General features: G+C 35.7%; 1 protein-coding gene across 7 annotated transcripts in view; it reads right to left on the bottom strand.

Moving 5' to 3' along the window:
- The window catches only part of QKI (QKI, KH domain containing RNA binding), a 155,381-nt gene that overhangs the window by 44,203 nt on the left and 98,955 nt on the right, over positions 1-12,223 (bottom strand). For all 7 annotated transcript variants that reach the window (XR_014311800.1, XM_082730753.1, XM_082730756.1 and 4 more), the window contains exon 4: positions 1,251-1,394. Coding sequence is in view for 6 of the 7 variants with exons in the window: in XM_082730753.1 (XP_082586879.1) it covers positions 1,251-1,394 (144 nt within the window). In the remaining variant the exon portion in view is untranslated. The remainder of the gene's footprint in view (positions 1-1,250; positions 1,395-12,223) is intronic.

The raw sequence follows: 12,223 nt of genomic DNA, 5'->3' as shown, positions 1-12,223 counted from the left end.
TATAAGACCTATTGAACAAAATTTAAATGAAATGTTTTTCTTCCAAGTAGTTAATTTTATCCAGTAAATGGAAAATGTTTATAGCTTGTAAATTTATTTACAGAACAGATTATCTAGGGAATAAAGAACAACTGACACCATACTCATTTATGTAAATGTCAATAAATTTTTGTTTGATAGAATATTAAAAGTATTCCTAGTTTTTTCAACAGAAAATTAGGGTCCACACTCGTATCATTTTTACCAAAATACACACACACACACACACACACACATTTTAAATGCCTTTGAAAATAGTAACTTATTTTTCATTTTCCATTGAAAAAGATAATACCCTGGAAGTGAGTGCAATCATCATGTCTAAATGAGGAGTTACTAAAGGGTTATGTAATAATGAGGAAAAGATCAAAAGGAGGGGGGTGGGGGGAGGGAAACAGAGGATGTAAGGGAGAGGATGACACAAAGGTGTTTGGGCCACTTCTTTATGAGAAGTCACCCCCCAAAATTACTTTCGGTGTTTAATCTAAGATCCCTAAATATGAACTTTAATACTTTCAGTATCTTAGAAAAAACATTAAATGAGTTGACGTGTGAAAAGTGCTCAGAATGGTATCTGATGCTTCAGCAAAAGTTAGCTCTTATTTCTCTAAAAGAAAATTTTATCATAAATTTTATCGTAACATGGGAAAATTTCACTATGGATCATGAATCTTTCTATTGGAGAGACAATGATGCCAGGCAGGTACTTGGAACCCACAGGCAACTCAAACAATGTGCTCCTACTAACACAGGCCCTCCAACGTAAATACTAGTTGTTCAGACTTTTCCGTATACTCATTACCTGCTTAGAGTGAGAAATTGCTTCCCCCTCAAAAAATAAATAAATAAATAAATAAATAAATAAATAATAAAAGCTTTCATCACCTTGATCATGGACCTTTCTTACCCTATACCAGAGTGCTGCAATAAAAAGACTACCTCTGAGAAGTAGGACGCTAACTGAGTTTGTTCCCTCTCAACATTTCCTTCCCCCAAAGTAAACAGGCTTTCCCATTTTAGGATTTGAGCAATGTCTTTGTTTGCCCACTACAGTGTAGTAAATGAGTTTAAAATTATTTTTATGTTTTGTGGTTAAATGAAATTTCTAAAAAATAAATAACCTTTTCTTTATTAATATAAACATTACAGTAATTTTAAAAAATTATATGGAAAAAGGGGTTGGGCCCCAAGATTTGGAAATTATTACTTACTGCAGGTACCAGTAATTTCTTCACTTCCTCAACGGCTCTCTTCAGTTTGATTTCTGCTCTGTTTTGAGCATCTTCCACAGTGATCAGTACATGTAAATCTTCATTGAGATGCTCCCAATTAGGCTTGCCTCTGTTCTGCTCCTCCTAAAAAATTTACAAAACACATTACTGATTTTTCTTCTCCAAGAGAGTTTATCTTTCAGAATACTAACCTGTTGCCTATTATTTAGGCTATGTTTGATCATTCTGCTATGATGACATTATAAACCTTTTTAATTATTTTCCTCATAAAAAGGCTGGGTGTGAGACTGTGGGGTCAAATGACTGTGAATTCAACAAATATTTATTGAACACCTACATGTGCCAAGCATGGAACTTGATGCTAAACTAAAGATACAATAGTAATAAACAAGACTATCAGATCCCCTGCAGTGTTCATATGTACTAAGAAACTTAAGGAGTCATCCTTGGGTGATCATGAAAAGCATATTATTTCTTCCATATTTTATTTATGGGGTAAACAGGTCATGAACACTAACTTATGTCAGCTGTCAAGGTCACATAGCTAAGAACATGTCAATTTAGGAGCTGAACCAACATTTTCACTCTCAAATTCAGTGAGCTCTCCATTTCTGTACAACTACTTTTAATAACATTGGCTGAATCCAAGATTAGGACAAGTATTTTGCACATAGACATTACTGTGTAAGAGAAATTCTGCTTAACTGTGGAAACATTTCATTATAATCACTACAAGAAATATATGTTTTCAACAGACCTTGCATTAAAAACAGTGAACTATAAGGTCACTTATTTTTATCAACTCAAAAATGCTAGTGTAATAGAAACATCAATGTTTCATTTCCTTGATGTCTTCATATCACTTAGTGAGGGATACCCCAGTTTGGAAACACAGTCAAGCTACAGGGAGGTTTTGAAGTAGGGTTGGCTACATTTTCCTTTCAGAATTTCAGAATTACTTCTTGTTTTTCATTTTAGATATAATACATAAACACATAAATTATATATATTATATACACATAAGTAATATATAATTTGTAATTAATTTTTAAAAATAAAAAATAAGAATATAAATTTATAAATAAGTAAAAAAAAAGTATGTTTGAAAGTACCTGGCTTAGTGCAAGATACCATATATAAGTAACAGATAGTAAGTCTGGTTGTACTTTCCTCTTCAATGTCACTATTTACTAAATTGTGAGATTCTGGGATGGAGTAACTGGGTGATGGACATTAAGGAGGGCATGCGGATATAATGAGCACTGGGTATTATATGCAACTGATGAATCCCTGAACACTACCTCTGAAACTAATACTATACTGTATGTTAATTAATTGGATTTAAATAAAATAAATTAAAAAAAATAAAATGTGAGATTCCAATCAAAGGAGATAAAAACTGGCATAAAGCTTACATGTTTGCAGACTCATGCTAGGGAAAATATATGGACCTTAGCCACTAAGGATGGAGATATAGTTTATGGTCAAGTATTATGTTTCCCCTGTTTTTCTCTGTTAATATTATCCTAATGTTTGCTAATCTGAATGGTGCCCAAGAAAAATAGAGATCCCATTAATAAATGATGTGAATAAAAATTAAATTATCAATAAAATTTATTTTTCACTATATTTATTTTTTGATATAAGTACTAATGAGGTTGTTTGGAAGTAACTATTTAATAAAAATCCTATTAAGTGTTTCCTTTTGCTTAGGGGACAGACACCATGAAAAAATAAGAAACTAGGGCATCAATAAGTTAAAATTTGACAACCTTAGGGCTCTCTGTATGCCAAAGAACGTAAAATGTATATACACATACCTCTACTGTGGCAAGAAAATCAATTTTTAAATACGGATTTTAATTTTTATTAAAATGTTAATTTTCTTTTCCACCAGAATTTGTATTTTTTTATTTTGGTAGACAGACCTAATAAAATGACTTATATTTTTTGATGAACCTAAAAAAGTATGCCTATATTCATGAATAAGGGACTTCTGCTTCCAGCCAAGATAAAAATAACAAGAACAAGACTCTCTCTCCTGCCTGAAATAACAACAACAAAAACCAACAACAAAAAAAGCAAAACGTAAGAAATGCCAGGTCTCAAGCCTGTGAATATCAGGTAATGAAGACAGTGAGGCTGAGAGATGGCAAATCAATGAAGTCGACCCCAGGATTACCTCAGCTCTCTAGGGTGGGAGTCTCCAAGGCTGCAGCCCAGGGAACAGTGCCAGCTGCCTTTCAGGGTTAGCCTGACTAACCTAAAGATCCAGGAAGACCAACTCACTAGAGTTCAGAGAAGAGGCCTAGAAGGAACTCTACTGAGTGAATTCTAGAGATCTGCACAAGGTCCACTCAAACACTCTTGAACACTAGTCAGTGCACGTGTGGGAGAGAAGATACCAGAGGCTGGTATCAGCCACAGGATTCAAGGCTGAAGCGCTGGGTCCTCACAGACAGCCAGACTGGAAGACTTCACGATTCACAGACATTGGGTAAAATGAACAGAAGGTCTTGCCTCAGTAATGCGAAGTAATTAAACCTGGTCTGACCATGTTCTGGTACCGCCTAAATAAATCTTAAAAGCAAGGCCTAAAAGGATGAAAAGTGTTTCTAACTGTCCCAGAACAAAGGCCAAGAACACTTAAAAGAATAGTAAACATCCACCCAAAAAGGTAAAAGTAACACTATTTGGCATCTAATCAGATACTGACAGGCATGCAAAGGAGCAGGAAAATGTAACATAAGTAAGAAGAAAAACCAATCATCAAACTAACCTAGAATTGTTGTAATTAGTAGACAAAGACACTAAAAGCTAGTGTATGTGTGCACGCATGTGTGCGCACACGCACATGTGAGACACGAGTACAGATACTAATATAGATATTAATACAATGATAACTGAGGAACATTAGTAATTCAAAAAATTTAGAAAGATGTAAAAATAAAAACTAAAACCATAAATGACTGACCAGAGAAACCTTTATACATGGAAAGACAAAAAGTCAAAGGATTTGAAAAGGAAGAGGTATTATTTGCATTACAGGAACAGGGAATAAAGTTAAAGTATAATCTGACATTGTGCTTTACAATAATTTGTATTGTATTGAATAAATTTTTAAGTTTGAAAACATCTTGGTAAATGTATACTCTTAATTCAGTAACTGAAGTGCCAGTTAAAAACTGAAAATAAAAGAGAAGTTATACCTATCCTAATGTTGGCTTCAAAATGAAGGGTTTTGCTTAGTTTTAAAACACTTAGAAGAACAAAAACTTGTAGACAAAGATAAAGATGATGAAATTATTGTAATCATGTACTTTTACTCCCTCCTAAAATTCTAGAATACTATAGAGTTTAAAATGTACAAAACTCATAAGGAAGAAGAAAATGGGAAAGAATACAATTTAGAAACCACAAAGCGTATGGGCTAAGGAATCAGGGATTTAGCTAATCCCAAGTGAAAAGGAACCAACCCCAACCCCATGCCACCCCTTCCTATCCCCCAGGGAAAAAACTTGAGGCAATGGCAGCAACAGTAGTAGGGGTAAAGGTGGGTCTAAGACCAGAAGAAGACTTGCACTAAGGAGCAGCTGATAATCTCCACATCTCCTCTCCCCAGAGAGCTGGCATTCCATAATTCCCAGCAAAAGACAAGAAATATATTCCTATAGAGTTTCACTTTATAGACTTTTTAAAAAAAGATTTTAACTTATTTATTTGAAAGAGAGAGAGAGACAGAGCATGAGCATGAGCAGGGGATAGGAGACAGAGTGTACAGGAAAGCAGACTCCCTACTGAGCAGGGAGCCTGATGCAGGGCTCAATCCCAGGACCCTGGGATCCTGACCTGAGCTGAAGGCAGACACTTAATGGACTGAGCCACCCAGCACCCCCAGATCAGGATTTTGAGGGTTAGTTCATGCGGTCACTTATATACTGAAGACTGAGGCTTCTCCCCCACTCTGCATCTAGAGTGAAGGCAGTCAGCCCACAGATGAGGGGAGGGATACTGGAAGACCTTTCTCTGGGAGTCTGACCAGCCCAACAAACAAACAAAAAATAACCCCAAGAAAGCAAATGCTGACCAGAGAGAAGAAAAATTTAAAACTTTGCAGAGCTAAAATAAGACACTGAATCCTTGAAACAGATAAAAGATGCTGTTAAGAAAATTCAAAACGTAAAAAGGAACTTGAGAAACTAAAAATATGATAGTAGAAATGAAAAACTCGAGAGACTGGAAGATAAAAACTTAGAAACTCTCCCTCTAAGTAACAGCAAAGACACAGGTGGAAAATGGTGAAGATCAGTATAAAAATTAGAGGACTAGTTCAAGAGGTACAGAATCTAAAAGACCAATGTCTTACCAAGAAAAAGAAAATGGAATTAGAAAAATCATCAACACAATACATACTTTTAAAATGAAACGGAAGGATAAGAGCTTCCAAATGAAAAGGGCCCACGGTTTCTCACCACAATGGAAAAAGGATATGAAAACTAAAAAAAAAATCAACTATCAGCAACATAAGTACAAAAGATAGCAAGAAGAAATAAATACCAAAGAATCTCCAGTGGGCAAGGGGGACGACCCATGTTTTCATCCTCAGACTTCAAAAAATGAACATTATCAAACTTGATTTTTAAAAAAAGGTTTTAGGGGCACCTGGGTGGCTCAGTGGGTTAAAGCCTCTGCCTTCGGCTCAGGTCATGATCCCAGGGTCCAGGGATCGAGCCCTGCATCAGGCTCTCTGCTCAGCAGGGAGCCTGCTTCCTTTCCTCTCTCTCTGCCTCTCTGCCTCCCTGTGATTTCTGTCTGTCAAAATAAATAAAATCTTAAAAAAAAAAAAAAAAAAAGGTTTTAAAAGATCACTGTACCAAGAAGCCACATTTATCCAATTGTAGTCCATTCTAAACTCTAGTAGAGTTAAAGCAAACTTCTTCAAAAGTGAGTTTTAAGCCTAATTATTATTCAATACAAACAACTTCTCCCTGTGTTCTTTTTCTGTTTCTGTAATGCATAAAAAGGCAATCTGGAATTGGCAAATACCATAGAAGTCAATAAAACCTATCCATAAATGTTCTCTTTCAGTCATAAAAAAAATAATAATAAATTATAGCACAATGAGACTACACACTTCTGTATCCAATACCTACATTAAGAATCTACTCCCTAGGGCTGCCTGGGTGGCTGAGTGGGTTAAAGCCTCTGCCTTCAGCTCAGGTCATGATCTCAGGGTCCTGGGATAGAGTCCTGCATCAGGCTCTCTGCTAGGCAGGGAGCCTGCTTCTTCCTCCCTCTCCTCTCTCTCTGCCTACTTGTGATCTCTGTCAAATAAATAAAATCTTAAAAAAAAAAAAAAAAGAAAGAAAGAAAAAAAGAATCTACTCCCTAAACTTCTCACTTCTATAAATAATTTGAGACAAATAAAAGGTTGAAATGAAGCAGAGAGGAGGGATGGCAAAATAGATACAAAAATGATGTATCTCTTAGAAACTTGGGTCAAGGCATTGATTTCTTTCTACAGTTACATTTCAAATACTATACATATTTAAGGTTTTACTTATTTATTTGAGAGAGAGAGAGAGACTGACAAACAATAAGCACAAGCTAGGAGGGGGGTTAGAAGGAGAGAAGCAGACTCCCCAATGAGCAGGGAGCCCAGGACCCTGAGATCATGACCTGAGCCAAAGACAGATGCTTAACCGACTAGGACACCCAGCTGCCCCTCAAATATTTCAAGAGTCAACAGCAGAGACACAATGTAGAAAAAAATAGCTCCTTATTACTCATGATTAAATGTCTGTTTTATAATCACCCAGAGCAATGTCTCATCATTTAAAGTGCCACCAAATTTAAGCAATATAGAAGAACAAGGATTTTTTTCCAGTTGACATAGTCCCAAATTTGCATTCCAGCGCAGTCATCCCTGCTTCGGATTCAACTGCCAACTTGACATGTGGATGTCACAGTCTCTAAAGCACTCAACATGTCTCAGCTGGAGCTCATTCTCTCTCTTCTCCAAACTTGTCTACAAGGGGGTCTCAGTTATTGTTGATCCTAGTAAATGCAGATTTTAAACTTCAGGACAAAGACTAACTGGTGTTGTAGGAAAATCTTCGAAATGCAGTCAAAAGGTTATTTATGCCTCGAAAGAGAGAAGCTGCTATACATATTCCTATTCACTCCACACAAATTTCAGGTGCAGTTTCGTGCTTATATTCATTCCATGCTGTAAATAAATCGGCCTATTCACAGACATGGAGTCTGGTACCTATAACTTCATGCAAGTCATCACGTATATCCAGAACGCCTTCTTTAGTATTTGCTTTTATTTATCTTTTGTTCTAAGCATCATACTGCAATTAATAATTACCTGTTCTAGCTTATTAGAAAGTTCCATCTTAGTTGAATACCAGAACCATGTCTCATTGACTTTTATAGTCTTGATAATATGTATACAACTGACATAAATTATCCTTATCTGGCCCTTAACAAGTATTTACTGAACAACTGAGCTTTAATTATTAAGGAGTGTCAAAAACACGTCAACACACTGCAGGGCGCCTGGGTGGCTCAGTGGGTTAAAAGCCACTGCCTTCTGCTCAGGTCATGATCCCAGGGTCCTGGGATCAAGTCCCACATAGGGCTCTCTGCTCAGCAGGGAGCCTGCTTCCTACTCTCTCTCTGCCTGCCTCTCTACCTACCTGTGATCTGTGTCTGTCAAATAAATAAATAAAATCATTAAAAAAAAAAAAAAACCACACACACATCAACACACTGAAGCTTTCCCCACAGTGCCTTGCTGTGTGATTTCTGTGTCTCTGTCTATATAAGCCTCTATATAATCTCCTTTCATTATATATCTTGGTTTCTGGGCCTGCTTCTTTCTGACCTCATATTTAAGTTGCCTGTTACATTTGGTCTCTTCTAGTCAACTTTCCCAGACTCTCTGCAGTTTTGCTCCTGAGGTCTGATTTTCATATTCAAAGACAGTGCTTTTCCTTTACTCTATCACATCAGTACTACCTTGCTTCATTCTATCAGAAAAATGCAGTAACAGAAAGGTCAAGGTCTTTTGAAAACTGCAAGACTTAGAGGCACCAGAGTGGCTCGGCCAATTAAGCCTCCCAACTCTTGGTTTTGGCTCAGGTCATGATCTCAGGGTCCTGAGATCAAGCCCTGGGCCAGGCTCCAAGCTCAGTGGTGGAATCTGCTAAAACATTTCTCTCCCTCTCCTCTGCTCCTCCCCACCACTTATGCTCTCTCACTCTAAAATAAATACATAAAATGTTAAAAAAAAAAAAAAACCTGCAAGAGTAAAGTTATATCTTAACAAAGTTAAGAGCAAAGAAAACTTGTATGTTCAAAGCTTAAAATCACTGATTTAAGAGAGGCTGAAATGATAAGACAACATTCAAGGAAATAGCAATATAGCTTTATATAATAAACTAAAGTTCAGTAGCATATAAAGCAACTTTATAATACCATTCATTCCTTAATTATAGAATAGATATAACTGCCAATGATACTTTATCATGATCTACATTCCTGATAAATATACTATAAAAACATAACAAATTTCAAATAACTTTTAGTCAATCAGGTGATGAAGAAGAAACTCAGAAATGAAAATAATGATGGTGATGATGACGACACATGTAACTAAGCTTTTATTAAACACTTACTGCTTGCCAAGTGCTATGCTCAGTAATATAAACACACCACCTCATCCAATCCTCCCAACAGCCACAGGACTGCAGTACTATTATTCTTACTAATATGTTAATAAGGAGGTTGAGACAGACCTGGCTTGCCCAGGTCTCACAGACAATAAGTTCTGTCAGTTCTATCTGGCAGAATTGACTTCTGAGCCTGCAGTAGCAATACTAATTCCTAGCATACGTCATCAACTACATGTGAGCCCAAATAAAACAAACTGTCCTAAAATAGCATCAATAGTGAAAAAGAAACAGAACAATGAGATCTAAATCTTGAGAACTTTTTCTATTTTACCTTTAAAACTCTGTGTGACATTCAGAGGTATTAGCCACTTTGGATACAGATAAGGAAACAGACAAATTATTTGTCAAATGTAGTTTTGGGGGTTTTTTGGTGTTGGTCCTAACTCCTAATTCCAAGTCAAGCACTCTTCTCCATAAATGAATTCCTGAGTAAGTTGCAAGAAGAGCAGTATCAACAAATGGCAGAGAAGCACCCAGTGAAACAGATCTCTTACATCTACAAATACGCATTTTGTCCGAGATGAGACAACTGTTTATCAAATTTCAGTAACAAAAATATAGAGAAATGATAAACTTGTGGTCACTTAACACATAGAATTCCTTAAGTTATTAAATTTTCAATGGGTGAGATTCTTAGAACTAAAATTTGGTCTCAATACCCAATGAATATATCCAATATTATAAATAAGTTAGGGTTAATTCAAACCATTGTCCTGAAACAAGTTCTAACCATTACTTCTCAATTGTACATCAATCATTTCATTTTTGAAGCTACCATATACCATGACATAAACATATTAAGTCAAAAAATTTCTCAAAATTTGAGAAACCACTTTTGTATCTGATTAGTTTCAGATTAAAACCAAAAAACACCTGATGAGTCAGTGCTCTGTGAAGCTTAAAATTATGTTCTAATTACAGCATCTATCTGAACAACAAAGTAATCCTGTAACATGAAACATCAGACCACACTGACTGTACCAACCCCTGCTGATAATCTCTCCTAATTACACATTCGTAGTCAGGCAAATGAGTACAAGACTTCTGCCCCTACTGTGCTCTTAATGTGAAAGTTCCTATGTCAAAACTTCCAAGAAAGAAATTCAAAAGTGTTACATATTTAAGCAAACCAAGGTTCCAATGACACAATGATGAATATGCACATTTGAGAGACAAAGCTTAAACATATAACTACCTCCAACTGTATACACAATCTTAAATTAGTTTAAGAAATATTCATTGAGAAACTGGACATAAAGTGGATTTCACATAATCTAACTGCTCACTCTAATTATAAAGTTCCTCAAAAATTTTCTTAGCTTGAACTTGAGCCCAGCAACAATCATATTTTTTTTAAAGCTTTATTTATTTATTTATTTGAGAGAGAGAGAGAGAGAGAGAGAGAGAGAAGCAAACTCCCACCTAAGTGAGGAGCCCAACAGGGGCTCTATCCCATAACACCAAGATCATGACCTGAGCCAAAATAAAGAGTGGGATACTTAACCAATTGAGACACTCAGGCATCCCAACAATGGTATTTTCAAAGCAAATTATTTTCTAGTAATGTATGAAGATTAGAATATGTTTATATTCAGTTTGTTGAAGGTACCTCCAGGAAATTTACTAGGAAGCAGGCATTCAACAAATGCTTATTAAGCAAAATGAGGGGTGTCTAGGTGGCAGAGTCAGTTGAGTGTCCAATTCATTTTAGCCCAGGCAGTGATCTCAGGGTTATGAGATCAAGCCCCCCACATCAGGTTCCGCGCTCGGTGTAGAGTCAGCTTGAGATTCTCCCCCTCTTCCTCTGCCTCCCCCACTCACGCTCTCTCTCTCTCAAATAAATTAATTAAGCACAATGAAACAATTTACTAAATTTGAAGAACTTTTACTGTTTTACATCAAATATTTTCTAAGTTAAAAACAAAAGAACTATTCTCAATACTTCTTCACAAGAAACATCTATTGCCTATAAACAATACAAAACTGTCAGGTACATCCCCTTTCCAGTTTTAATCCAGTATTTCTACTAATTTAAGTGTATTTCTACTAATCTAAGTGTATAATGACCCTGTGTCCAAAATAAACTTATATATCGCCAATTATGGCCACACTATGGCCAAAATACATTGGTTTCTTCCAATGACAACCAAAAACTAACAAGATATCTCTAGATCTGAGCTGCTAGTATGCCGAAATAACTCTGGATGTGACCATATGGGAAGCTGAATATGACCCTAACGATGCCACAGTGAAGGCTGAAAAGACTGAATCAAAAAAGTGTAAAGAATTTCCCATAAAAAAAAAATTTTGTCCCATAAAAAAAAAAAAAAAAGAATTTCCTACAAGAACAATTTCACAGAAAAATGATCAAGTGATTTCCTAATTTCATTTCCCAGCAAGTTTAAAGATCAATGGCTGGGTAATGATTAACAAAAACAGAGAGGAAAGAAATAAAGAACAATCAGGAAGTTCTTTTGGAAACTTGGGACTCAGTTTCTATTACTAACAATCACCCTTATAAAAGGAATTACTGCCCATGGAAGCATGAAATACTTCCTCAAAGCATTAGAATCCTTTTGCTATTCCTATGTGAAATTTTGTATACTGCGTTTTAATTCTCTTCACTATCTAGTACATGTAAGAAAGAATTATTAAGGTATAGAAAAATAGTCATTTGTTTTAAAAAATGTTTTAAAATATTAAATTGAAATATTTATTTGCTGATAGTACACGAAGAAAAAAGAAAAAGACTTAACATTTCTACTTTTTTTTCCCCTCAAATCATCAAAATCCCAATTTCAAAAATCATCTCTTAAGGAAATCTTCCCCACGTCCTCTCAGAAAGGATGTTTCCTGCTATCATTTTCTCATCTGACATGGTAAGTCTGATTTTAATTACTATCTAAAAGGCTCCAAGAAGTCTAAAATCAAACTCACCTCCATACTCCTTGTAAGGCATTGATCACAGTTAATTCCCCATAACTGTTCAACTTTTACTAGAACACAGCACGAAATACAAAGACAAAGCCATAGCTGATATTATTAACAAAAGTAAACATATAGGGGCCTCATACTCAGCATTTTATATCCTACAAAGTTAATTCTTTTAAAGTCTTAGAAGTAGGTATTATTATAAATCACTTGTTTCTCACTGAAAAAATGACTTACTCGGTGCTACTCAGCTAAAGTGACTGCTGATCATACAATCTG

This window comes from Mustela nivalis (genome assembly GCF_964662115.1).
Source record: "Mustela nivalis genome assembly, chromosome: 5".
NCBI classification, from domain to species: domain Eukaryota; kingdom Metazoa; phylum Chordata; class Mammalia; order Carnivora; family Mustelidae; genus Mustela; species Mustela nivalis.
Note: the sequence above shows the minus strand (reverse complement) of the source record. Positions and strands in the feature narration are given on the sequence as shown.